General features: G+C 46.2%; 1 protein-coding gene and 1 long non-coding RNA gene across 2 annotated transcripts; one reads left to right on the forward strand and one right to left on the reverse strand.

Annotated features, from left to right (window-relative positions):
- Positions 1-3,178: 3,178 nt before the first annotated feature.
- Positions 3,179-5,314, reverse strand: LOC127330058 (uncharacterized). The gene is made up of 3 exons (XR_007869105.2): positions 4,962-5,314; positions 4,522-4,651; positions 3,179-3,314 (listed from the first exon to the last, which is right to left on the reverse strand). It is a non-coding gene; the product is annotated as an uncharacterized lncRNA (long non-coding RNA).
- Positions 5,315-23,786: 18,472 nt separating this feature from the next.
- LOC127332819 (uncharacterized) lies at positions 23,787-26,043 on the forward strand. Its single transcript, XM_051359160.2, has 3 exons — positions 23,787-24,538; positions 24,643-25,002; positions 25,110-26,043. The coding sequence occupies exons 1-3, from the start codon at positions 24,014-24,016 to the stop codon at positions 25,773-25,775; spliced, it is 1,551 nt and encodes a 516-aa protein (XP_051215120.1). The 5' UTR covers positions 23,787-24,013; the 3' UTR covers positions 25,776-26,043.
- Positions 26,044-26,726: the final 683 nt, after the last annotated feature.

The following is a 26,726-nucleotide window of genomic DNA, read 5'->3' on the forward strand; positions in this document are numbered from 1 at the left end:
ATGGAAACACCCACACCCATATGTGGGTGTACAAAAGTATTTCCGATTTTCTATGGGAATGATTAACTCTAGAATAGTGGAATATCGAATTGCAGCAACCTAGTGAACTAATTTTTCTGCCATACAATTCCTTTCTTGCAAGTAGTGATGTCCCAGTATTTTGATACATTACCACATGTTACAGAAAAGTATTAAGAGCAACAGATGCAACAACAATATTTATTGTGTTATAGTCAAGCTGGAAGTAAATTTCAAGGTAGGAAGCTGGTCAGAGGTCTTATTGGCTTTACTTCTCCATATCACGGAGTGAACAACAACAAAACCAGTCTTTTTCCCTAAGGTAAATTGGTAAAAAAAAACAGTCATGCTAGGAACGGTATAGCATAGCAGGCTGCATATCAAAAACAAAAGACGGGGACAGAAACATGTGTTCATATTTCAGAAATGACATGCATCACAAGCAACAAGATAACAAGAAATGTAATAGAAGTAACTTGTGCAACCTGAAACCAGTTCACCACAAATATTGTTACTGTCAAACCCACAGTATATCACATGGTGTCAGACTAAGACTGTGCAACATCAGCCTTAGGTCATACATTGCACATCTGGATGGTCCGTATGGAAAATTCCTCCTGTGAGGGTAGAAAATGATTCTCATGCACATCCAGCATCCTTGTTGAATCTTGTAGCTAAAATCAGGAGGTAAGCCAATGTTGTTCCATAACCAATTGAAGTTTAGATGTTGGAACTACAAGGTGAGCTGGTTGTATTTCCTCCTAAAGATCACTTAGATCTCTATATAGATGCTCTAACATTAATTGGAAAAACAATGCCAAATGTTACTGTAAACCTAAAATAGTAGCTACCAAATGTTATTACAAACCTGAAATATCGAGTTGTCCTTATGTACTGATCTTGCTAGAGAACCTTTCACCCAGTCTACTAATCAAGTGTCAGCATCATCATAATTAAAATTGCATGTTCAAAAATGTTCTTTCAGGGAAATGCCATTGTGAAATATCAACACAGATCTGTAGAGATTGCTCCCATTGTCCTGCACCAACAATGATCTATCAAAAACATATATGCAGTAAAGTATTTAAATGAAATTAGAAATTATGTAAATACTCCTTGCCTGCATATATTTTCTGGGTGTGTTTCTTTCGTTTCATTAGGAGGCAGGAGAGGTTCAGCATGGAATTAAACAGTCCAGTAGACTTCCCTCACAAGAGGAAGAAAATAGGGACACTGAGCATGAATTCAGAATATCTAGTGGTCGAATAACTACTACAGCCCCAGCATGAAGCACCGAACCATGCTCCTAGAGGTTATAAAATATCATCAGACCCACAAATAAAGGTAGGACCCGAGTTTATCAGCAAGTGTAATGGTAGGCTGTGTGGTGTAACTCTACTCAATTTCATGCTTATGCTTCCAAATATGAACTAATTTATTCTCATTCATAGCCGGATTCAGATTTGGTGGTTTTACATCTCCATAGCAGCTTTGGCAAGGTATGTTGTTGGCTTGTGGCGTGCCCGAATCTAAAGAAGACGTGCAGTTGTTTTGAAAACTGAAGAAGATGTGCAATTTTTGTTGTAAGGAGTGCCAAAGCTTGCCGTGTAGAGAGTGGTCGCCATTGATGACATCAAGTACAATTGTTTAAAAGGATGTTCATATAATACTAAACCTGGTCGTACGCAGGAGACGTAGGTGCAGTAGTATTGTTGTTACAATGACTCAATGTCTTCGCAACATGGTGCTAATATTTACTACCTATGCGGCATACAAACACGTATATGAGTGAGTGCGACTGCAGTAGTTCTGGTTTTACCTTAACGGCGCAAAAAATTCTACTGCTCAATATATTACTCCCCCCGTCTATAAAAGCATGTCGAACATTTACCAAAAATTTGGATGTATGTATACACTAAAAAGTGTCTAGATACATATAAATTTAGTCAAATTGTGGACATCATTTTATGGACAGAGGTAGTACTAATTTCTGAATAAAGGTTTCCAAACCACACACATAAATGTTGGTAACAAAACTACATCGAAGACTTTATGTGGCACCGCAGAGCATGAACGTAAAGAAGTGAATGTAGTGCTTCTGTAAATTCATTCATAGGATACTGAATTATAAATTGGTTAGGCATATACCAAGTTCTTCGTGAATCTTGCTTAAGTCGAGCTTGGTCTGGGAGAGTCTAGAAAACCAGTACTTGAGGCAGAGCCAGCTGTCATCTGCACTGCTCAGCAGCATCAACTTGTTATCCGATTCCACCAGCGCTCGATGGAATATGTCCACATAGTCCAACAGGTGCTCCAGCAAGAACATGCCCGGGAACAACATATGCCAGTAAATTATGTCATCCGCACTTGCCTGCCCGCACTGCTCATTCAGAATCATAATCAACAGCTTCTTCATTAAAAGAACAAACAGGAAAGAAAATAACTTTCACAACAAAAGATCTGAGGTAACCTTGGGAAGTGTCTGCATGTACCTGGTTGACGGCCATGGTGACCATTTCAATCTGGTTCACGCAGTTGTGCTTCTTCTGGAGGGTCTCTCCACACCGACTGAGACAACCCAAGTTTGGTGACGCATCACGTTGCCAGTCACCGCCTCTCCTCACAGCGGTGGCAAACTGGATGACAGCGCGCCGAGTTGCTGCGGCTGTCCTTGTTCCTCTTATCGTTGGTGGAAGTGGCCAAACTCAGTGCTGCAGGTAGAGATGTGTGTTTGTTTAGTGCAAAATCGTTGCATAGATCAATTTTGTGACAGACTCAACTGCACAATCCTACAAATGTAGTGGATTTTTTTAAGGCAACAACAATATTTAAACACCTACTACTTCCTAGAGCATGCAATTGTAAAAGAAATCCAATCTCAAATCTACAACAGTCACTAATCAAATGGAGTACTAATATTTAGAAGACATCGAAACTGAGGTCCACATCTGAGGGGCATTTTATAATATACCACACTTTTCTTTACACCTTTATTATTTGCAACATGACCACCACCTATCATTGTCACTGTCATGTGGTGGTCACATGGCAAATAATAGAGGATCAAAGAAAAGTGTGGCAAATTATAAAATATCCCTCTGAATGCTCCCACTTTCTATGTAAAAGCAAAAAAATAACAGTTATTACTTATTACCTAGCACAAAGCCGAGCTCGGAGCTTCTTAATCTTCACCTCCACCATCCTTAGATCGTCGTCCATTGACTTATGCTGCAGTTAAAAGTTTCCTTAGAACGGAAATGTCTGCCTCAATCCTCATTTCCTTCATCCTTCTACAACTGCACCACATAACCATGAAGGAACAAAATCAAAAATCAGTAACAGTCAAAAGACATTTTGCGCTTGAGTTATCCCGCAGACACACAATAGTTGATGTTTCTCTCCTTAAATCAAAACACAGTGGGGGTCAGCTTATTCCATTTTTTTACCCAAAAGTTGATTTACCACAACACCAGATGTAGTTCAAGTTTCATGAGTTCAAAATGCATGGTTTCTTTGCATTAAAATAACTACATATAGGAATTTATACTGCAGATGTAGTGCTATAAATTAAACTCTTAATGTTGCAACCAGAGAGGAATATCCTTCCTCACATGCAGGAAAAGAGTTCACAATCCGATGAATGGATCAATCTAGAGGGAGAGAGAGACTGTAGTAGCATTGTCCACCTCTAATATAGGTTGTTGCCTAATCCATTTCTGAAGCATCCCAGGCTCATACTGTCTATAATTTAACTTGCAGAATATTCTTGTCCACTATATAGAATTCTAAATTGTGCATTTAGTTCTTAAACATGCCAGTTAGGATACTTCCAGGTTGCCCTTCAACAGTTTTTAGTGACTTTTGTTTGGACTACGAAGTTCAGCGTAAACAACCAAGCTAAGTCAAATCTGGACATGACTAATAAATCAAGTAATATGTTATTATGTGCCTTTTCAGTTTGGATGTCTGCTCTTCAGTAGCAGCTGAAGATGGCATCATTATTTTCTAAACAAAATCCACATCTAACACTTCACTTTTGTCGTGATAATGTTACTTAAGTGGAAGTTATATACATTGGTCCTGGTAATGTTACCTGCCAAAGCTAAACTTACCACGGTGTATGTACCCAAAAAAATAGTTGCTCACAAAAAGATTAGAAACAGGAAACATCAGATCAGTGTTCATTCCAAGTTAAAGCTTAAGGTGAAAGACAGGGTGTGAAAGATCACGGTGAATGAGCAATCAGAAATCATCAGCGACGATGATAATGATGCACATACAATGAACTTACTTTGTATCCTTCAAATATTATGGTGAGTAGAAAACATAAAGGAGCGTACCTACTATAGATCAAACTATGTTTAACCACACTCTTCTTCATAGAATACCAATCCAGTTATTAATTAAGAATTATAAACTTCTCCAGTTATTTGACAAGATTACTATTTGAGCGCCCGAATAAGGAACAAAAAATTAAGGAAGCTATTTGAGTGCCCGAATAACCTGCAACTTCAGCGGATAGTAGTAGACAGAAAAAGTAGTATGTCGGTCCTCGACTGAGGGACCCCCTACGGCAGCTCCACCTGTGCAGCCTCCATCCCTGCGCCGCTATCCAGCAGCAGTCCACAAATGCCTACCAAAACAAACAGTTGTACCCACTGAATGAATTAGGCAAATAAAATGGTACAGCTCACAACTTGACATCCCTAATGTCTACAAGACAACATATCTTTTGAGTGGTAGATCCATGTGATCGAATTTAAATTGTACACTGATACGATCAGAAAAGTAACAAAACATACAGAGCATCTAGAGTATGCGACTTTGTGCCCAGTCTACAAAATAATGCTCCTTATATATATCAAACAGACTGCACCTGAGACGGATCTAGCAATGTACAAAAGAAATTGGTCATAGAAATTCCAAAGGGTTGAGAACCGGACCTGTACATATTCTCTTTTCTCCCCATTGACATTCCAACAGATTGTAACCAGCAGTATGACTACCTGCTCGAAATGGGACACAATCGAGAACAATCAATCAGTTTCAGGTGAAAGAACAGAAAAAAGATGAACAAAGAAAAGGTGGAGTCGAGGCAAGGGAGGTAGGTGACGCTGATGAGTAAGTCGAAGGGGCAGGAGGACGAAGCAGAGCACTACCGAAGTCGAGCTTTCTGGGCTCGTACGCGGCGGCGCCATCGGGAGTCCGGGGGATGGCCCCGAGTTGCGGAACTCCGTGAAGGCACTGCTGAAGGCCGCCGGCGAGAGGCAGCTCTTGGAGAGCATGGGGCTCCAGGGCGTCGCGGAGGAGGCAGATGTCGTTCCTATGAACGGGGAACGACGGGAGAAGGGGCAGTGCCCATGTATACCTCCTCGGAGGAGAGGCCACTGGTGTTGTTGTAGATCTCATAGATGGTGTGCTCGAGGACCTTCCATGTATGTTCTCCACACTTCGGGTCGAGCTCCGACCCGCTCATCTTCGCCGCCGCCGGAGTGGGTTGACGACTCGAGGTGGTTTTGGTCGTCGGCGCCGTCAAACACCAGATCCGATTCGAGGGAGCCCGGATTCGAGCCCGGCATGGTTAGGTGAGTCATCCGCGATGGTTTTTCCGGCTGCCGCGTCTATCAGATCCGGTCTGCAGATGGTGGTGTTGGCCGCCGTGCTCCTTACGGCGAGATGCTGGAATCGCGTGCGTGGGATGCCGGAGCTCGATGCGCACAGGATTGGAGGCGTGGAGGTTCTCCTAGGCCTGCTTCATCCACAGATGCTTCTTCGGCGCCATGCCATCAGCTCGACGCCTCTGAGCTCGGTGGTGGTGCGTGGTCCCTGCGCGACCTTGGGGAAGTAGAGGTAGGCGAGGGCAAGGGCTTCGTCCCCGCGAGCACCTGAGGTCTGAGGGGTGCAATTCAGGAGGAAGAGATGGGGCGGGTAGCGACGGCAGCGCTGGAATCTGGAGAGTACGTGTGAGGTGGTTCTCAACTGCGGCATGAGCGGCGGCAGGCGGAAGATCAACAGGCGAGCAGAGCGGCGATTGCGGGAGGGTCTCCTACTTCAGTAACGGACCTACTTGTCAGCCCGAGGATTTGTTCGGGAGGCGCGACGAAGCCGGGCGCGGAACAAACGACGACGACGACGAAATGTTTGGACGTAGTGCAGCCTAGGCAGAATAGGGAACATGTTCTTCCTTTTTAACTAGTGTAGAAATCAACGGGAGAACCCAACGGGTTTTGTAGCGAGCAAGGGACCAGAGTGAAATTTGTGATGATATACCCATTTTATTGAGATAACATTAGTGCCAATAGGGTTAGGAATGAGTGGTCAGGTGCAGTTGTCAAGACGATCTGAAAAAAAATTAGCACGCATGGCCTAGGATCAATTTGGGCCAGCAAGAGTTTATCAGTAATTTATTGAAATGGGCGAGAGAGGAGAAATGATTCCGAAATTAAACAGGCAGTGACCAAGCCGATAGTGCCATAGATCGGAGGATTTAGTGGCGAGGGCACCAGAAGCGTTGGATGAAGATACAACCGCTGATGTGAAGAGCAGGTAGTGGTACCCTTCACTATTGCATGTGAGAAGAAGAGCATGTGTGCGAAGAATCTTCAGGGAGACACCAAAAGGACCAAACTCCATTGATAATTGATTGTCAGATGTAAAACGGTGTACATAAATAAAGGAGTCTATCGAAGAATGTTTGGTGCAACTAGGACATTTTGGAGATAGAGGGGATGGGTAGAAGTTTGAAAGGCGGAATGATCTAGATGAGAGATGGGAAGGGTGCTTCCATTTTCCAACAATAACCGGTGCCATACTAAAAACAGATCGAGAGGGAGCGTGGTTACCTTTGTTTATAGAGAGGTGCATAGAGGCGTCGGAGTTCGCGGTCCACCGCCCAGGGTGCCCCTGCCGGTCAGCGACAGGCCGGTGAGTGCACCAGTCGATCCGGACTGCTCGAAGGCGTGGTCGTTGCTGGTTCCCTACTGTTGTTGCACAGTGGTCTCATGTATTGAGGTGGTGGGGTGTGCCTGAACGCATGTCTGTGGGACCCAGGTTAATGTAGCCCGTCCTATGGATGACACTACATCAAGGCCACCAAGTCCCCCCAAGTGGACCGATGACTCGAGCACGAGCCAAAGCCATGCAATACGAGGTGAATTCACTTCTCTCTATATACGATCAAGATACCCCTTTGGATGGAATGTTACTCAATGCCAACACACTTTGTGTCATTAGGTACATCACCCAAGCGACGCCTCATAGGATCATCGAAGAAGAGGCTGAGGAGGAGCAGACGCAGACTGGCGCCTAAACCAGCAACGTCGGATCCTACGCCGAGACCAAACCAGGGCGCCGAACCCAAACCGGATACGCTGGAATCGCTCTATGTACACCTTTTGGCTTGTGCCGAAATGAAGCCTCCCAGACCGGTTCCCTCGCCAAAGCAGTCGGGCGCACAAATCGGCACCATCGACTGTCCCGCCAGAATCCACCGAAACATGTGCTGAGTTGGCTCTTTGCCATGTATTTTACCCTTTCGCCCCTAGCACAATAAATACCCCTGGTCGTCCAGATCTGAGATTTAGAATGGGATTGAGACTAATACTTGAGCTTTGCTCTTGACCCCTTGAGGGAAACTGCCATAGCCTAGCTAATCAAAGAATCTTCTCTCTTTGGTGACTTCTATCAATTGTTGGTTTTTGCTTTCACTTCTACCCTTGGGTCTTCTACTTGCACTTCTACCAACCTTGATTTTTTTTCACCCTTCTAGGGTTCTATCCTTTCAAATTGTCGATCTCTTCATGGGACTTCTACCGAAAGGTCTGTTCTTGCGACCTCTATAGAGTTGGTGTTTCGGGTCAACAAGGACACAACCGATTTGTGTGTGAGAGAGTTTGTATTCCCGACTTCCGCCCCGTGTTCATCGTGCTCATCCACTTCCCCCACGAATTACACCCAACTAGTACACACATAAATGCATATTTTGAAGCCCCTCGACGCGTCAAACTTTTTGATCCCACAAAGAAGCCTATAAAACCACCATGCAACACCAATAAAATTTTCCCAATAAATATTTTCGAAGCACACAGAGTGAAAAAAAAAGATGCTAACCTCTGTAAAAAAATGAATAGAGAGGATGTCATCACCCACGAGCTTCACCCCATCTTGCACTATTGGGAACCATCTTCACCCATCATACCAGGCCAAAAATCTCGAGTAAGAGATAGCTCGCACAAGCCTTGGCTGGAACTCGCTGCTTGCACCATAAGCAAAGAAAACATATTAGCCCATGTGGACAATTCTTCAAACACCTAACAAGCATAAACATTATGAATCCAGAGAAAGCATATTCAAGGCAATCAGATCAATCAGCCTCATATATTAGCCCAAGGCAACATCCCTTTGCAGTGGATACACATAAATCACTAAAATTGGGCCAGCGAGGATGGATGTGTCAGCGAGGTGGCATAGCTGCGCATCTGCCTCTGCTCGTTCGTGCTACAGGTGATGGCACAGTCACTTGTCGAGGATATCCTTGGTGGTATCCATTGTAGCCCCGCTTCCTCCTCCTCCTTCGCCACCTTCTCTCTCCGGCGTCAACCGCCGGTTCCATGGGGCACTCTCTGCTGCTGCTAGCAGTAGAAGAACATGGATCGATCGATAGTTCGTGGACGTGTCGAAGTGGAGGGTGCGAGAGGGATGGGGTGAGAAGGGAAGAGGAAGAAGCTAGGGAGAGGAATAACCACGGTGGAGGGGCGACAATTGGGTGGGCGGTGGGTAGGGTTTCCCATGTGGGATGCATTTTTATACCACACGATGAAAACAATCTGACGACCCAGATTCACTCGAGGCATGATCTAAAGGAGGGTATAATCTAATTTACCTGGTAGCCCTATGGGGGTGAACCAATTACATCTTAAGAACATGTGAAGATCGGGCAACATCTCGGGCTTAGCCCACACACAGGTACAACATTTTTTGTGACTACATGGACGACGGAGCCCCGTAGAATGGCAACTGCTAGACGATTAGAGGAGCGGTGTACTGGTGGCCACCGCAATGGTTGGGAGCAAATGTGGTGTACGACGTGTTGTGGTGACCGTGGACCGAGGACGCTTGAGAGGCTAGGCGCCGTGTACTGGACAAGCCATGCATGGACATAGCCAGTCCAAAGGTGCTGCTTGGCAACCTGTGGGGAGCCAGCGCCATTCGGTGTAGCCACCATGATTAGTGACTCGAATCTTCTTGGTCTTCCCCTGGTTTGGTGATGGATAGGGGGTGTTGCAGGTGGCACCGCTTGTGCCAATGCCACCGTGCATCGAAGGTACACGAGGGTAGCCATTTGGGGACGCTAGGGATCGACATCCCAAGCAAAAATCTGCTGCGGATTTACCATTGGATGGTAAATTATAAGCCTAAGCAGAGTACCAAATGGGCCCGGTCCTCCATGATCTAGGTCCTTCGAATGCCACCAGGTGTTACAGGCCGTACCTGCATGCATTGGGATCTTATGGAATCCGAGCATCGCGCTTGTGAACCTTTGGCGGATCGCAACCTTGTGATCCTTACTGTGCTTTTTTAAATGTAAAAAAATACTATGCTTTGTTTTTCTTTCAAAACCCTTCCATGCTTCTCATGTGTCTTTCCATAACGTATCATTGAAAAAAATTCTAATTGCATGATAAAAAGCGTGTATGGATGAAGAACCGGCCTAACACATAGTGATAAAAAGTGTACGGATGAAGAACCGACCTAACACATAGTTACACGGGCGCACCCGCATTGCGGCTAGGGCCCACAATTTTTTCTGATGTACTTGGACATACTTTTACTATTAAATTAAAACAAATGAGTGTCTAGTGTCGCACATGGGCCAATTTTCAATTTTTATATGGGCCCAAAGTCCCCAATTCAACTTACTACTGTCCAATGTTATGTACCATAGTTCCCAATGTAGCTTAATAGGGTCCATGATTATGAACGTTTAGGAACGTGGCAGCTTACAGGGTCTTTTTTACGTCGCAGAAAAAAAGGTACGGTACATGTTTTTTTTCTCGCGAAAACACAAAAATATTGTGTTTCGATGCATTGATAGAAAGAAGTGAATAATACAAAATCAAAATCGAACAGGTGATCCAAGTCCCCTGATCGTTAGCGGAGTGACCAGCGCCGAGGCCGAAAATAAAGAAGAACACATGACCGATCGGCGTAGGTCGTGCTGCATGCCAGAGCAGCCCAACTGCAGCACGATCTTCGTGCAAATAGACGCGCACACACGGTAAATAATTTGGCTGCACGAGCTTTGACTGTCAACTTTCGATGCCGCGTTGCTCTCCGGCTGGTTCTTGAAAAAAAAAATGCCGTGTTGCGCATCACTTAGACGAATAAACTATACTTTATCAGTTAATTTGATGATGCAAAAGTTAAGATTGAATTTTGAGGAGACCTTGTAATAATCCCTAACAAAGGTACCAGTAAAGTATGGCCGTACAGTCTCAGACGTGCTACTAGCTTTGCATGCTCTTTCTCTATGTGGCGAGTTTTGCTTCCTGTTGATGCGTCCGTTAGCAAAATGTGATTTACCCAAAGGATGACAATAGCAACTAGTGGGAGCGTGGCGGACAAGGATTTTGTGCACATGGGAGTCAGTGCTCCCTTCACTTTTGGATTTTTGAGAATTTCAGATTCTCATATTTCTCTGCTTTCAAGAATTATGACATTAAATATGTAGATAGATGTGTATACGAGGATTGGAATCAAAAAAGTCTCGTCAAAAAATACGTTATATTTTTGGAGATGCAAAAAAGACAAATTTCTGACAGTACACTGACAAAATATACGTACTATTGTACTACTATTTATAGTCAGAAATTGTCAGAAATTTGTCTTTTTTGTATTTTCCAAAATACAAAGTATTTTTGAATGGGACTTTTTTGACTACACTCCTCGTGTCTAAATCTATCTACATATTTAATGCCATAATTTTTGAAAACATAAAAGAGCGAGGTTTTGAAAATTTTCAAAAATCCAAAAGTCTAAGGAGCACTTGTGCTCATGTGCACATGGTACTTTCCGGAGCGTGGCACGGTAGATAAACTTTGTCTAAATGAACACAACGGGCAAGAGATCATCTGATCGAGCCGCGGCGATCACGTCGCTCCGGTCAAGGAGGATTGCGGCCGTCAGCTAAAACAGCCCGCCGACAGACCAACAACGGCAGGTCAAAGTCACACACCAACACCAACGCTTGCGCGCCGAGCCGGGCATCGCTCGCCGCCATGACGCCGACGCCGATGCTGCCCCTCGAGCGCGTCACGGTCACGGGTCACGTGCCCGGTGCCCCCAGCTCCGTCGCCCGCTCGACGCCGTCTGCCCCGGCCGCATCACGTGCCCTCGCGCCGCGGTTTTGGCGTATCTGGCTGCCCGGCCCGATGCCGCGGCGCTGCGCTGCGTGCCCGTTGCTTCGCGCCCTCGCTGCCGCGGGTTGGCGCCATCTCTGCGGGCCGGGTTGGAGCTTGGAGCGCTTCCCATCTCGTGTCGTTTAAACCGCTTGGGTAGGGGAGGCGCCCGTCACGGGTTTCCTTTCCGTCGGCGCCGTGTTGGTAGGAGGGCGCGATACTACGGTGGCGCTGGGAGACCAGAAAGCGATACTTGTTGCACGTTGGAGCAGGCGTGGGGAGGGGCCGCCTCCGTTCCTCATGTGCGCGCAGCCTGGGCTGCCCATCGACAATGATTTTCTGGGAGCAAACAAAAGCCCTAGGAAAAACCGTTCGAAATAGTTTGATATACTAAAATGTTTGTCGATTTCAATTCTAGTTTTATTTTCGGTTTAGAGCATTTCCAAAGCCTTACTCACTCTTGGCTGCCCAGTGCTACCCCGGTGCAGCCTTGACCGATGACCAACGTCGCCGCACCGCCGTTAGTACCACGCCTCATTGTCGCCTCTCTTTGGCCAGCCTAGGCCACTACGACAAGCTGCAAGGTGCATCTAACCTCGCGCTCGGCCGCCTCGTCGAGCTCACCTGCGCTAACCTACCTAAGGCGCGACGATGCAAGGCCATTGGCGGAACTAGAAAATTTTGCGAGGTTGTGCCACTCTCCAAAAGAAAATTTGGCATCACATATAATACAAAATGTCACCCAAAAAGCATAATGTAACTAACAGAATTAATCCTTACAATATCATAGGTCCCCAATATGTTTGAAGTTACCAAAAGTAGCAACATAGATAACATGGAAGATTAAATTGTCTTACATGCACAAAGTATTACATGATTACCAAATTACCATTCTAATTTAGGCCTTCGAACTGCCATGAAAGAAGCAACCATGCCATCGGGAAATACAGATTGGCTATGAGGTGCCACACACCCCTATACTTGGAAAAATAAATAATATATTAAAAAAATTAAAACTTTTTTAGGAATCATAGATGATCAGGTATTGTACTTGATGAAGGAGATATGCCCTAGAGGCAATAATAAAGTGGTTATTATTTATATCTTTATGTTTATGATAAATGTTTATATATCATGCTAGAATTGTATTAACCGAAACATTAGTACATGTGTGATATGTAGACAAACAAGAAGTCCCTAGTATGCCTCTTAAACTAGCTTGTTGATTAATGGATGATTAGTTTCATAATCATGAACATTGGATGTTATTAATAACAAGGTTATGTCATTGTGTGAATGATGTAATGGACACACCCAATTAAGCGTAGCATAAGATCTCGTCATTAAGTTATTTGCTATAAGCTTTCGATACATAGTTACCTAGTCCTTATGACCATGAGATCATGTAAATCACTTATACCGGAAAGGTACTTTGATTACACCAAACACCACTGCGTAAATGGGTGGCTATAAAGGTGGGATTAAGTATCCGGAAAGTATGAGTTGAGGCATATGGATCAACAGTGGGATTTGTCCATCCCGATGACGGATAGATATACTCTGGGCCCTCTCGGTGGAATGTCGTCTAATGTCTTGCAAGCATATGAATGAGTTCATAAGAGACCACATACCACGGTACGAGTAAAGAGTACTTGTCAGGAGATGAGGTTGAACAAGGTATAGAGTGATACCGAAGATCAAACCTCGGACAAGTAAAATATCGCGAGACAAAGGGAATTGGTAATGTATGTGAATGGTTCATTCGATCACTAAAGTCATCGTTGAATATGTGGGAGCCATTATGGATCTCCAGATCCCGCTATTGGTTATTGGTCGGAGTGAGTACTCAACCATGTCCACATAGTTCTCGAACCGTAGGGTGACACACTTAAAGTTAGATGTTGAAATGGTAGTACTTGAATTATGGAATGGAGTTCGAATATTTGTTCGGAGTCCCGGATGAGATCCCGGACATCACGAGGAGTTCTGGAATGGTCCGGAGAATAAGATTCATATATAGGATGTCATTTTATGTGAAATAAAATGTCGCGGAAGGTTCTATGGAAGGTTCTAGAAGGTTCTAGAAAAGTCCGGAAGAAACCACCAAGGAAGGTGGAGTCCACAAGGGACTCCACCTCCATGGCGGGCCAGCACTAGTGTGGGTGGAGTCCCAAGTGGACTCCACCATAGGGGGCCGGCCACCCCCACATGGGAGGTGGGAATCCCACCTTTGGGTGGGAGTCCTAGTTGGGCTAGGTTTCCCCCCTCCTATGGAAGGTTTTGGTTTCGGGTCTTATTCGAAGACTTGGACACCAACACTTGGGATCCACCTATATAATGAGGGGCCAAGGGAGGGGGCCGGCCACCCCAAGACCATAGCTTGGCCGCCCCCCTTGAGTGGCCGGCCACCCCTCCCAAACCCTAGCTTTGCTCCTCCAGCTTCATATTGCCCGCGTAGCTTAGCGAAGCTCCGCCGGACTTCTACACCGCCACCGACACCACGCCGTCGTCTTGTCGGATTCAAGAGGAGCTACTACTTCCGCTGCCCGCTGGAACGGGGAGGTGGACGTCGTCTTCATCAACAACCGAACGTGTGACCGAGTACGGAGGTCTTTGCCCGTTCGTGGCGCCGAACCGATCGTGATCAAGATCTTCTACGCGCTTTTGCAAGCGGCAAGTGATCGTCTACCGCAGCAACAAGAGCCTCATCTTGTAGGCTTTGGAATCTCTTCAAGGGTGAGACTCGATACCCCCTCGTTGCTACCGTCTTCTAGATTGCATCTTGGCTTGGATTGCGTGTTCGCCGTAGGAAAAATTTTGTTTTCTATGCAACGTTTTCCTACAGTGGTATCAGAGCCGTGTCTATGCATAGATGGTTGCACGAGTAGAACACAATGGTTTGTGGGCGTTGATGCTCTTGTTATCTTTAGTTTGAGTACTTTGCATCTTTATGGCATAGTGGGATGAAGCGGCTCGGACTAACTTTACATGACCGCGTTCATGAGACTTGTTCCTCGTTCGACATGCAACTTGTATTGCATAAGAGGCTTTGCGGGTGTCTGTCTCTCCTACTATAGTAAAGATTCAATTTACTCTTCTATTGAAAACATTAGTATCAACGTTGTGGTTCATGTTCGTAGGTAGATTAGATCTCTCTCGAAAACCCTAAACCACGTAAAATATGCAAACCAAATTAGAGACGTCTAACTTGTTTTTGCAGGGTTTGGTGATGTGATATGGCCATAATGTGATGATGAATATGTATGAGATGATCATTATTGTATTGTGGCAACCGGCAGGAGCCTTATGGTTGTCTTTAAATTTCATGTTGAGTAGTATTTCAAAGTAGTTGTAATAGTTGCTACATGGAGGACAATCATGAAGACGGCGCCATTGACCTTGACGCTACGCCGACGATGATGGAGATCATGCCCGAAGATGATGGAGATCATATCCGTGCTTTGGAGATGAAGATCAAAGGCGCAAGAACAAAAGGGCCATATCATATCACATATGAACTGCATGTGATGTTAATCCTTTTTATGCATCTTATTTTGCTTAGATCGCGACGGTAGCATTATAAGATGATCCCTCACTAAAATCTCAAGATAATAAAGTGTTCATCCTTAGTAGCACCGTTGCCAAGTCTTGTCGTTTCGAAGCACCTCGTGATGATCGGGTGTGATAGATTCAATAAGTACATATGACGGGTGCAAGACAGTTTTGCACATGCGGATACTAAGGTGGCCTTGACGAGCCTAGCATGTACAGACATGGTCTCGGAACACGTGATACCGAAAGGTAGAGCATGAATCATATGGTTGATATGATGAACACTTTGAGTGTTCGCCATTGAAATCACACCTTTTCTCGTGATGATCGGGTTTAAGGTGCGGTGGATTTGGTTCGTGTGATCACTAAGACAATGCAAGGGATATTGTTTTGAGTGGGAGTTCACTTAGGTTTTTAATTATGTTGAATTAAAATTTGAACTCAATTTGTCATAAACTTAGTCTAAACTATTGCAAATATATGTTGTAGAGATGGCGTCCCCAATCAATTTTAATCAGTTCCTAGAGAAAGAGAAACTTAAGAGCAACGGTAGCAACTTCACCGACTGGTTCCGTCATGTGAGGATCTTCCTCTCTGGCGGAAATCTGCAATTTGTGCTTGATGCACCGCTAGGTGACCCTCCTGCAGAAGATGAATCCGATGAAGTAAAAGCTGTTTACACGACTCGGAAAACTCGGTACTCTCAAGTTCAGTGTGCCATCTGTGCGCCTGGAATCCGATCTTCAAAAACGTTTTGAGCACCATGATCCTCATGAGTTGATGAATGAGCTGAAAGCTATATTCGAGACTCATGCGGCCGTGGAATGCTATGAAGCATCGAAACATTTCTTGGTTGTATGATGGAAGAAGGCAGCTCCGTTAGTGAGCACATGCTCGCCATGACCGGGCATGCGAAGAAACTCGATGACTTGGGAATAGTGATTCCTAACAGATCGGGATTAATCGTGTCCTTCAATCACCGCCACCAAGTTACAAGAACTTTGTGATGAACTACAATATGCGAACATGAACAAGGAGTTACCTGAACTTTTGGCATGCTAAAAGCTGCGAGATTGAGATCAAGAAAGAGCACCAAGTGTTGATGGTCAACAAGACCACCGGTTTCAAGAAACAGGGGCAAGTCTAAGGGAAAATTCAAGAAGGGTGGCAAGAAAGCTGCCACGCCTCCTATGAAACCTAAGAACGGCCCTAAGCCCGATCTTGAGTGCTATTATCGCAAGGAGAAGGGACACCGGAAGCGTAATTGCTCCAAGTATCTGGCTGATCTGAAGAAGCGGCCTTGTCAAGAAGAAGAAAGAAGGTATATTTGATATACATGTTATAGATGTTCATTTCTTGGTTCTCGTTCTAGTACTGGGTATTTGATACTGGTTCGGTTGCTCATATTTGTAACTCGAAACAGGAACTAAAGAATAAACGACAACTGCTGAAAGATGAAGTGACGATGCGCGTTGGAAACGGATCCAAGGTCAATGTGATCGCAGTCGGCACACTTCCTCTACATCTACCTTCGGGATTAGTTTTAAGCCTAAATAATTGCTATTATGTAACTGCGTTGAGCATGAACATTATATCTGGATCTTGTTTAATGCAAGACGGTTATTCATTCAAGTCTGAGAATAATGGTTGTTCTATTTTTATGAATAATATCTTTTATGGTCGAGCACCACAAAAGAATGGCTTATTTCTGTTAGATCTCGATAGTAGTGATACGCACATACATAACATTGATGCTAAGCGAATTAAACTTAATGATAATTCTACTTATATGTGGCACTGTCGTCTTGGTCATATTGGAGTGAAACGCATGAAGAAACTCCATACTGATGGATTACTTGAATCACTTGACTTTGAGTCACTTGATAGATGCGAAGCATGTCTAATGGGAAAAATGACAAAGACTCCATTTTACGGTATGATGGAGCGAGCTGCGACTTATTGGAAATCATACATACCGATGTATGTGGACCAATGAGCGTAGCATCGCGCGGTGGTTATCGTTATGTTCTAACCTTCACAGATGATCCGAGTAGATATGGGTATATCTATTTCATGAAACATAAATCCGAAACTTTCGAGAAGTTTAAGGAATTTCAAAGTGAAGTAGAAAATCAACGTAACAAGAAGATCAAATTTCTACGATCTGATCGTGGAGGTGAATATCCGAGTTATGAGTTTGGCATGCATTTAAAGAAATGCGGAATACTTTCACAATTGACACCGCCGGAACACCTCAACGAAACGGTGTGTCCGAACGTCGTAATCGAACTCTCTTAGATATGGTTCGTAGTATGATGTCTCTTACTGATTTGCCGTTATCATTTTGGAGTTATGCATTAGAGACAGCCGCATTCACTTTAAATAGAGCACCATCAAAATCCGTAGAAACGACACCGTATGAATTATGGTTTAATAAGAAACCTAAGTCGTTCTGAAAGTTTGGGGATGCGAAGCCTATGTAAAGAAGTTACAACCGGACAAGCTAGAACCCAAAGCGGAGAAATGCGTCTTCATAGGTTACCCTAAGGAAACTATAGGGTACACTTTCTATCACAGATCCGAAGGCAAAATCTTTGTTGCTAAGAACGGAACCTTTCTTGAGAAAGAATTTCTCACTAAAGAAGTGACTGGAAGAAAAGTAGAACTCGATGAGATTGATGAATCTATACTCGTTGATCGAGTAGCGCGATCCGGAAGTTGTACTGTACCGCCTACACCGGCAACAGAGAGGAAGCTAATGATAATGATCATGAAACTTCGAACGAGGAAACCATGCGAACCTCGCAGATCGACAAGGAACGTGCCACTCCCGATTGGTATGATCCTTGTCTAAATGTCATGATTGTAGATAACAATGATGAGGACCCCGCGACGTATGAAGAAGCGATGATGAGCCCAGATTCCAACAAATGGCAAGAAGCCATGAAATCCGAAATGGGATCCATGTATGATAACAAAGTATGGACTTTGGTAGACTTACGATAGCCGAAAGGCTGTCGAGAATAAATGGATCTTCAAGAGAAAAAGCAGATGCCGATGGTAATATTACTGTCTATAAAGCTCGACTTGTCGCAAAGGGTTTCCGAGCAAATTCAAGGAGTTGACTACGATGAGACTTTCTCACCTGTAGCGAAGCTAAAATCTGTGAGGATTTTGTTAGCAATAGCTGCATTTTTCGATTATGAGATTTGGCAGATGGATGTCAAAACGGCGTTCCTTAATGGAGACATTGAGGAAGAGTTGTATATGGTACAACCCAAAGGTTTTGTCGATCCTAAAAATGCCGACAAAGTATGCAAACTTCAGCGTTCAATCTATGGACCGAAGCAAGCATCAAGAAGTTGGAACCGACGCTTTGATAAGGTGATCAAAGACTTCGGGTTTATACGGTGTCATGGAGAGGCTCGTATTTACAAGAAAGTGAGTGGGAGCTCTGTAGCATTCACGATATTATATGTAGATGACATATTATTGATCGGGAATGATATAGAACTATTAAGCAGTGTTAAGGGATATTTGAATAATAGTTTTTCAATGAAAGACCTTGGTGAAGCATCATATATATTAGGCATCAAGATTTATAGAGATAGATCAAGACGCCTAATAGGGCTATCACAGAGGACATATCCGGCCAAGATTCTAAAGAAGTGTAGAATGGACGAAAGTAAGAACGGGTTCTTACCTATGTTACCAGGCAAGGTATTGAGTAAAACTCAAGGACCGGCTACGCAGAAGAAAGAGAAAGGATGAGTAACATCCCCTATGCTTCGGCAAAGTAGGCTCTATTATGTATGCCATGCTATGTACAAGACCGGATATAGCACATGTCGTTATTTTGACTAGCAGATATCAAAGTGATCCAGGAATGGAACACTGGACAGCGGTCAAGAATATCCCGAAGTACTTGAAAAGAACTAAGGATATGTTTCTTTGTTATGGAGGTGACCAAGAGCTCGTTGTAACAAGTTACACCGATGCAAGTTGGAACACTGATCCCGATGACTCTAAGTCACAATCTGGGTACGTGTTTATATTGAATGGTGCTGCGAAGCTGGGCAAGCTCGAAGCAAAGTGCACGGTGGCGAAGTCTTCAACGTAATCGAGTACATAGCGGCTTCAGAGGCTTCATCGAAGCGGTATGGATGAAGAGGTTCATTGTAGAGCTCGGTGTGGTTCCTAGTGCATTGGACCCATTAATCATTTACCGTGATAACATGGGTGCCATCGCCAATGCACAAGAGCCAAGGTCACACAAGAGGCTGAAGCATATCAAGCTGCGTTACCACTCGATTCGCGAGTACATCGAAGATGGAGAAGTAAAGATTTGCAAAGTACACACCGATCCGAATGTAGCAGATCCGTTGACTAAAGCTCTCCCTAGGGCAAAGCATGACCAACACCAAAATGCCATGGGTGTTAGGTATATTACAATGTAATCTAGATTATTGACTCTAGTGCAAGTGGGAGACTGAAGGAGATATGCCCTAGAGGCAATAATAAAGTGGTTATTATTTATATCTTTATGTTTATGATAAATGTTTATATATCATGCTAGAATTGTATTAACCGAAACATTAGTACATGTGTGATATGTAGACAAACAAGAAGTCCCTAGTATGCCTCTTAAACTAGCTTGTTGATTAATGGATGATTAGTTTCATAATCATGAACATTGGATGTTATTAATAACAAGGTTATGTCATTGTGTGAATGATGTAATGGACACACCCAATTAAGCGTAGCATAAGATCTCGTCATTAAGTTATTTGCTATAAGCTTTCGATACATAGTTACCTAGTCCTTATGACCATGAGATCATGTAAATCACTTATACCGGAAAGGTACTTTGATTACACCAAACACCACTGCGTAAATGGGTGGCTATAAAGGTGGGATTAAGTATCCAGGAAAGTATGAGTTGAGGCATATGGATCAACAGTGGGATTTGTCCATCCCGATGACGGATAGATATACTCTGGGCCCTCTCGGTGGTCTGGCGTCGAATGTCTTGCAAGCATATGAATGAGTGCATAGGGGACCACATACCACGGTGCATTTAGTAAAGAGTACTTGTCAGAGACGAGGTTGAACAAGGTATAGAGTGATACCGAAGATCAAACCTCGGACAAGTAAAATATCGCGAGACAAAGGGAATTGGTAATGTATGTGAATGGTTCATTCGATCACTAAAGTCATCGTTGAATATGTGGGAGCCATTATGGATCTCCAGATCCCGCTATTGGTTATTGGTCGGAGTGAGTACTCAACCATGTCCACATAGTTCTCGAACCGTAGGGTGACACACTTAAAGTTAGATGTTGAAATGGTAGTACTTGAATTATGGAATGGAGTTCGAATATTTGTTCGGAGTCCCGGATGAGATCCCGGACATCACGAGGAGTTCCGGAATGGTCCGGAGAATAAGATTCATATATAGGATGTCATTTTATGTGAAATAAAATGTCGCGGAAGGTTCTATGGAAGGTTCTAGAAGGTTCTAGAAAAGTCCGGAAGAAACCACCAAGGAAGGTGGAGTCCACAAGGGACTCCACCTCCATGGCCGGCCAGCCCTAGTGGGGGTGGAGTCCCAAGTGGACTCCACCATAGGGGGCCGGCCACCCCCCACATGGGAGGTGGGAATCCCACCTTTGGGTGGGAGTCCTAGTTGGGCTAGGTTTCCCCCTCCTATGGAAGGTTTTGGTTTCGGGTCTTATTCGAAGACTTGGACACCAACACTTGGGATCCACCTATATAATGAGGGGCCAAGGGAGGGGGCCGGCCACCCCAAGACCATAGCTTGGCCGCCCCCCTTGAGTGGCCGGCCACCCCCTCCCAAACCCTAGCTTTGCTCCTCCACTTCATATTGCCCGCGTAGCTTAGCGAAGCTCCGCCGGACTTCTACACCGCCACCGACACCACGCCGTCGTGCTGTCGGATTCAAGAGGAGCTACTACTTCCGCTGCCCGCTGGAACGGGGAGGTGGACGTCGTCTTCATCAACAACCGAACGTGTGACCGAGTACGGAGGTGCTGCCCGTTCGTGGCGCCGGAACCGATCGTGATCAAGATCTTCTACGCGCTTTTGCAAGCGGCAAGTGATCGTCTACCGCAGCAACAAGAGCCTCATCTTGTAGGCTTTGGAATCTCTTCAAGGGTGAGACTCGATACCCCCTCGTTGCTACCGTCTTCTAGATTGCATCTTGGCTTGGATTGCGTGTTCGCCGTAGGAAAATTTTTGTTTTCTATGCAACGTTATCCTACACTTGAAACAAAATATTTCCCTAGGAAATCACTTTTATTGTATCCTGGGTTAAAAAAAACTCGAAACACCACATGACCAGGCACTATTCACTTTATATTCGTCATAATTTTGTCTTTTTTGCCCTGGAGACCATGGGAATCATTTCGTTTCCAAACTTTTTTTTACGAGTACAAACTTGATCATCCTTGGTTTCTAGGAAGATTTTTTTCTTTTTAAAATTACTATAATTATTTTTTTGGTCTATGGGGGTGCGTTGCACGCCCGAGAGCCAAAAGTCCGCTTCCCCATGTCATCCTTAGTTACTTCCAAGAATAGATCTCGCTCAATAAGTGTCACCCTGCAATAGTTCAAGAGGTTATCACCATGTTGTTTCTCAATTTATTCTTCACTAGTCTTATTGCGGGAAAGACTCTTTCAGCACTCGTCGTAGCAGCCGGTAAGATCAATACCAACTTCAGAAGTTAGTACACCCAATCATAAAGCACTTGATTTTTATTTTTTTGTTCAACAAGCTTAATAGAGAGCTCACCAAGAGTTTTTAGGCATTTGAACCGATCATCTTGTCTTATATCATCAATGAAGGTGCCAAGTTGGAATTCAAGCCTTGTCAAATCCGTGTTTGATATGTCCTTGGTACAAAATTTGGCAAGCCTCATTACCTTGGTTGCATCATAAGAAGCAAATGAATTGGTGGGATTCAAAGATAAAATGAAAACATGCAACTCCATATTAACCTCATCAAACCGATTGTCAAGCTCTTGGATAACTTGATCAACAACACCAAGATATAGCTATCTTCTAAAATGATTATCATTTGTTTGTATATTATAAAACCGTAATGATTTTCCATGAGGCACATAATTTTCACGGCACAAAGGAACTTCAATGCCATTTTTTTTTTGCAAAATAATGTGACCTTTGCAATAAAACCTTCCCATCTGTGAGACCTCATACTTTGCATTTTATCTTTTGCACGCTTAACAAGTCCCATTGCATTAACAATGTCTTGAGCTCTATTTTGCAATGATTGGGACAACTCATTTGTGTAGCCAAGAATAACAAGCATCAAGTGGGCATGGAAAACAAATCCAAATGACTCAAAAGCAATGACCATTGCCCGTGCTTTGGTCCACTCAAACCTTTGTGAAGGATATTTTTCAATTTTCACAAGAACCTCAAGCATTGTGGGATACAAAGTTATACTGCGCAAAATGGTTCTAAAGTGAGAACCCCACCTTGTATCATTTGGTCTAGCTAACCCCATCTCTTTATTTAATCCAAGATCACTTTCGAGTTCACCCATTTCAAGTGCTTCCAAAACCTTTTGAGCCCTAACATCTCGAATCATGTCATGACGCTTAGAAGAAGTTCCAACAATATTGAACAAGTAGGTAACTTGATAAAAAAAACCACACAGAAGCATCATTACTTGGGATAGGCAGTGAATCCTCGTTGGAATGTTGATGGCATCGGACACTTTCTTCAAGTTCACCATGGAACTAGAGAAGCGGAGGCTCACCGCCAACTCAAAGATAACCCCGTGGAGGAGCGGTGGATGTGGAAAGGAGAACATGATGAATGAGTTTGTATTACGGATGCTATGTTTATTTTTTTGTTTCGATCTTTGTGGTCTTTGTGATTTGATGCATTAGATCTGTGTTTTGGCGATATACGTTGTGTTGTAATAATTATGTACGTTTTGTTTCTCTTTCTTTTATTTTATTCGAGTCAATTTTGTTTAGTTAACATGTGCACACATAGAACTCGAACCGCAAATGAGCAACCCAAATTTCGGGTACTTAAAATATTATTAGTAGAGTAAACTAGGAAAAAAAAGGAAAATTTTCGGGTTTCTCGTATCCTCACTCTCCTATATACTCATAAGCATTTTGAGTATATCGAGTAAGTTGTTGGAGATGTCCTGAGGGAGCAATCACCCAGCAGATGCAACCGTGGGAAATAGGATGTAGCTGTACCAGTACTGAATGATACATCGGTACCGGTACTTCATTTGCAAGGAATGGTGGTACTAACGGAAGTTCTTGTCAGAAATTCCGTTGCTTAGAAGACAACCTCGTTTAAGTTTGAAAGAGAGAGGTGAGATATTTGAACCTTAAATCAAGGAGCACGCTGACTAAACTGACGGCTACACTCAGACCCTAACCTTTGTTGGAACCGTAGCAAAAATCCACCAGGCTCACCTACTCCTCCCCTCCCATCTTGGCAGTACATGCATGTACTACGTGAAGCCCACATGTCCGACATACGGCGATCAATCATCCTCAACCCTGAACCAAAAACAAGAGCAGCACAGCTAGCACTCCTGAATCCTGATAGGATCGTAGGAGAAATTCAAAAACTTATCCAGATTGTAGTAATTCCGTTGTACAGATGGATCGGTCTCGCCGTATTTGTGTGTGTGTGAAAGAAAGCGCGAGCGAGCGAACAATATCGAGCGAGCGAGAGAAAGCAGTGTAGGCAGGAACACATCCCGACATCCCCCACCACCGCGCGGGGCGTCTTTCCCTTTCGCCCCTGCGCTCTCACGTCAAACGGTTTCCCCATCCCACCCTTTATCTTTTCCTCTCCGCTTTTCCATCGCCTTCTTCTACCTCTCGCACTCGCTCCACATTTTAGTTTTACCCCACTCCCCTCACCTCTCTTCCTTCTTCTACTCCACTCCTAGCAGCAGCCGCACTCTCCATGCCCTCCTCCTGAAGCAAGCACCACATCTTGTCTCAGCCAGCGCCCCTTCGCCGCGTGCGATGGAGAAGGAGAGGAAGCAGGGCTTCTTCCGCGCCCTCAAGGACGAGGTGGTGCGTGGCCTCTCGCCGGCGCGGTCTCGCGGGAAGACCCCGGCCAGGAGCGCGTCGCCCGCCAGAATGCTGATCCCGCGCCGCCGCAAGGCCCCGCCGCCGCCGCAGCCCGAGAAGCAGCATGAGCAGCAGCAGTACGTCTCGGAGCAGCTCATCGCGCGCTCCGGCAGCCTCCGGCCGGGCGGCGAGGCGCTGGAGCCGCTCATCGAGGGGCCCGACGCCGACCGCCTCGCCGCCGGCGACTTCGTCGGCGAGGACTCCGGCCGCAGGGAGGGGTTCGGGCACTGGGTCCGCGGCCACCTCACGCGCACGCCCTCCATGGCCTCCGCCGCCGGCCCCGGCGGCTCCGGCGGCGGCTCGTTCCGCCACTCCGACCTCCGCCTCCTCCTCGGCGTCATGGGCGCCCCGCTCGCGCCCATCTCCTCCACCCTCGCCGACCCCGCCCTCCTCCTCTCCATCAAGGGCGCTCCCATCGTACGTACTCCCTCCCCTTCCCCTTCCATTTTTCTACGGTCGGCCGTGCCTCCTGCATCCATGTATCTGCTCTGCTCTGGTACTGACTGCTGCTCGCATCGCAGGAGTCGTCGTCCGCGCAGTACATCCTGCAGCAGTACATGGCGGCCTCCGGCGGCTACAGGACGCTGCGGTCGGTGCGCAACGCCTACGCCATGGGCAAGGTGCGGATGGTGGCGTCCGAGTTCGAGACGGCCACGCGCGTCGTCAAGAACCGCGGGCCCAGCGGCCGCGGCGCCGCCGCCGTCGAGCAGGGCGGCTTCGTGCTCTGGACCATGGCGCCCGGGATGTGGTACGTCGAGCTCGCCGTCGGGGGCAGCAAGGTGCACGCCGGGTGCAACGGGCGGCTCGTCTGGCGCCACACGCCCTGGCTCGGCGCGCACGCCGCCAAAGGGCCCGTCCGCCCCCTCCGCCGCGTCCTCCAGGTAGGACTCCCCTACACATTGCCTTCCCCCTCTGATGAAACGGGAAGATCTCTCACACTAGCAAACCCCCTTACATTACCACACAAATCTACTGTGCAATGCTGCAGGGCCTCGACCCGCTGACGACGGCCGGCCTGTTCGCGGAGGCGCGGTGCGTGGGGGAGAAGAAGGTGAACGGCGAGGACTGCTTCATCCTCAAGCTCTCCGCCGACCCGCAGACGCTGAAGCTGCGGAGCGAGGGCCCCGCCGAGATCATCCGGCACGTCCTGTTCGGCTACTTCAGCCAGCGCACCGGCCTCATCGTGCACATCGAGGACTCGCACCTCACCCGCATCCAGCCGCACTCCGGCGGGGACGCCGTGTACTGGGAGACCACCATCAGCTCCTCGCTCGAGGACTACCGCGCCGTGGAGGGCATCATGATCGCGCACGCGGGCCGCTCCGCCGTCACGCTCTTCCGGTTCGGGGAGGCGGCCATGAGCCACACCAAGACGCGCATGGAGGAGGCCTGGAGCATCGAGGAGGTGGCATTCAACGTGCCCGGCCTCTCGGTCGACTGCTTCATCCCGCCCGCCGACATCCGGTCCGGCTCCGTCGGCGAGGCCTGCGAGCTGCCGCCGCCGACCACGCACGGCGACCGCGCCAAGACCGGCGCCGTGCACCCCGCCCGCGTCGCCGCCGTAGAGCAGCGCACCCACCACCGCGGCGCTGGCATCAACACAGCACAGCACGGCGGCGGCGGCGAGAAGATCGTGTGGAGAGTGGAAGTGTAATAAGTATTCACACAGCACAAGCCGCGAAGAATTAGCTAGCTCTTCTTCAGTTGCTAGTCTTGCTAGAGAGAAGAATTGAACCAGCCCAATTTGTTCATACGTACTACCAGAGTTTGATCCCCCTCTGCCTAGCTAGTGATCTCAGATACTAACCAGTGCTGCATCTCGTCTGTAAATAGAGCATAAACGTTCTCATCAGGCCTGCCTGGCCTGGATGAATCTTTATCCTCTGAACGCAGAAATTTTAGTGCCACTTTTTCCCCTACCATTGTAGCTGTACTCAAGCTTACCGCTGCCATTTCTCGGTAGTGCCACTCGACAGATGATGCTCGATACCTAGTACCGATGCTTATTTTGAGCTTACCTCTTCCAGAAGGAAGCAAGGAGCGACAGACAGCTCAAGTTAAAAACAACTCCAGATCTTGTCTTAACAGTGTATTAGCACATGACAGTGACACACTCCATCTGAAAGCTCCCCAACTTGCTACACTATACTAGTACCATCAGCACAGATCTCGCTTAGAAGTTAACCATGTGATGGTACCATGGCACCTGCTCGTGCTCGTTCCCGGAACGAACGAACGGAGGAAGACGACGCCGGACCGCATCGGATGCTGAGATCAGCAGTACATCACACCGCCATTCACCGGCAGCGCACTTGGTCGCCTCCTCCGTTTCAGTTGGTTGGTCCACCGTACCGTACGGGCCCCCTCGCGGACTGACTGGTCAGAACAGTTGCCGCCGGTGGGGGCCCGCCGGCGGCGCCACGGCGTGACGCTGCGGTGGCATGGCATCTACTGCTGCTGGCCTGCTGCTCATCAGCGCTTTTTTTTTGTTACTTGTGGTATCTTTATTGACCAAGGACCTGGCCTGAGACGAGCACAGGCAAGGCAACGCAAGCCTGCCGCGCGCGTGATGGGTGTGCCTGCGATGATAGTAAAATTGTTTTTA

The sequence above is a fragment of the Lolium perenne genome, chromosome 2 (assembly GCF_019359855.2).
Source record: "Lolium perenne isolate Kyuss_39 chromosome 2, Kyuss_2.0, whole genome shotgun sequence".
In the NCBI taxonomy this organism is placed as follows: domain Eukaryota; kingdom Viridiplantae; phylum Streptophyta; class Magnoliopsida; order Poales; family Poaceae; genus Lolium; species Lolium perenne.

Bases quoted from the DNA above. Each gene is read 5' to 3' on its own strand.
- LOC127332819 (XM_051359160.2), top strand. From the start codon at position 24,014: ATGGAGAAGGAGAGGAAGCAGGGCTTCTTCCGCGCCCTCAAGGACGAG. The intron at 24,539-24,642 runs GTACGTACTCCC...CTCGCATCGCAG, and splicing joins CCATCAAGGGCGCTCCCATC to GAGTCGTCGTCCGCGCAGTA. The intron at 25,003-25,109 runs GTAGGACTCCCC...GCAATGCTGCAG, and splicing joins CCCTCCGCCGCGTCCTCCAG to GGCCTCGACCCGCTGACGAC.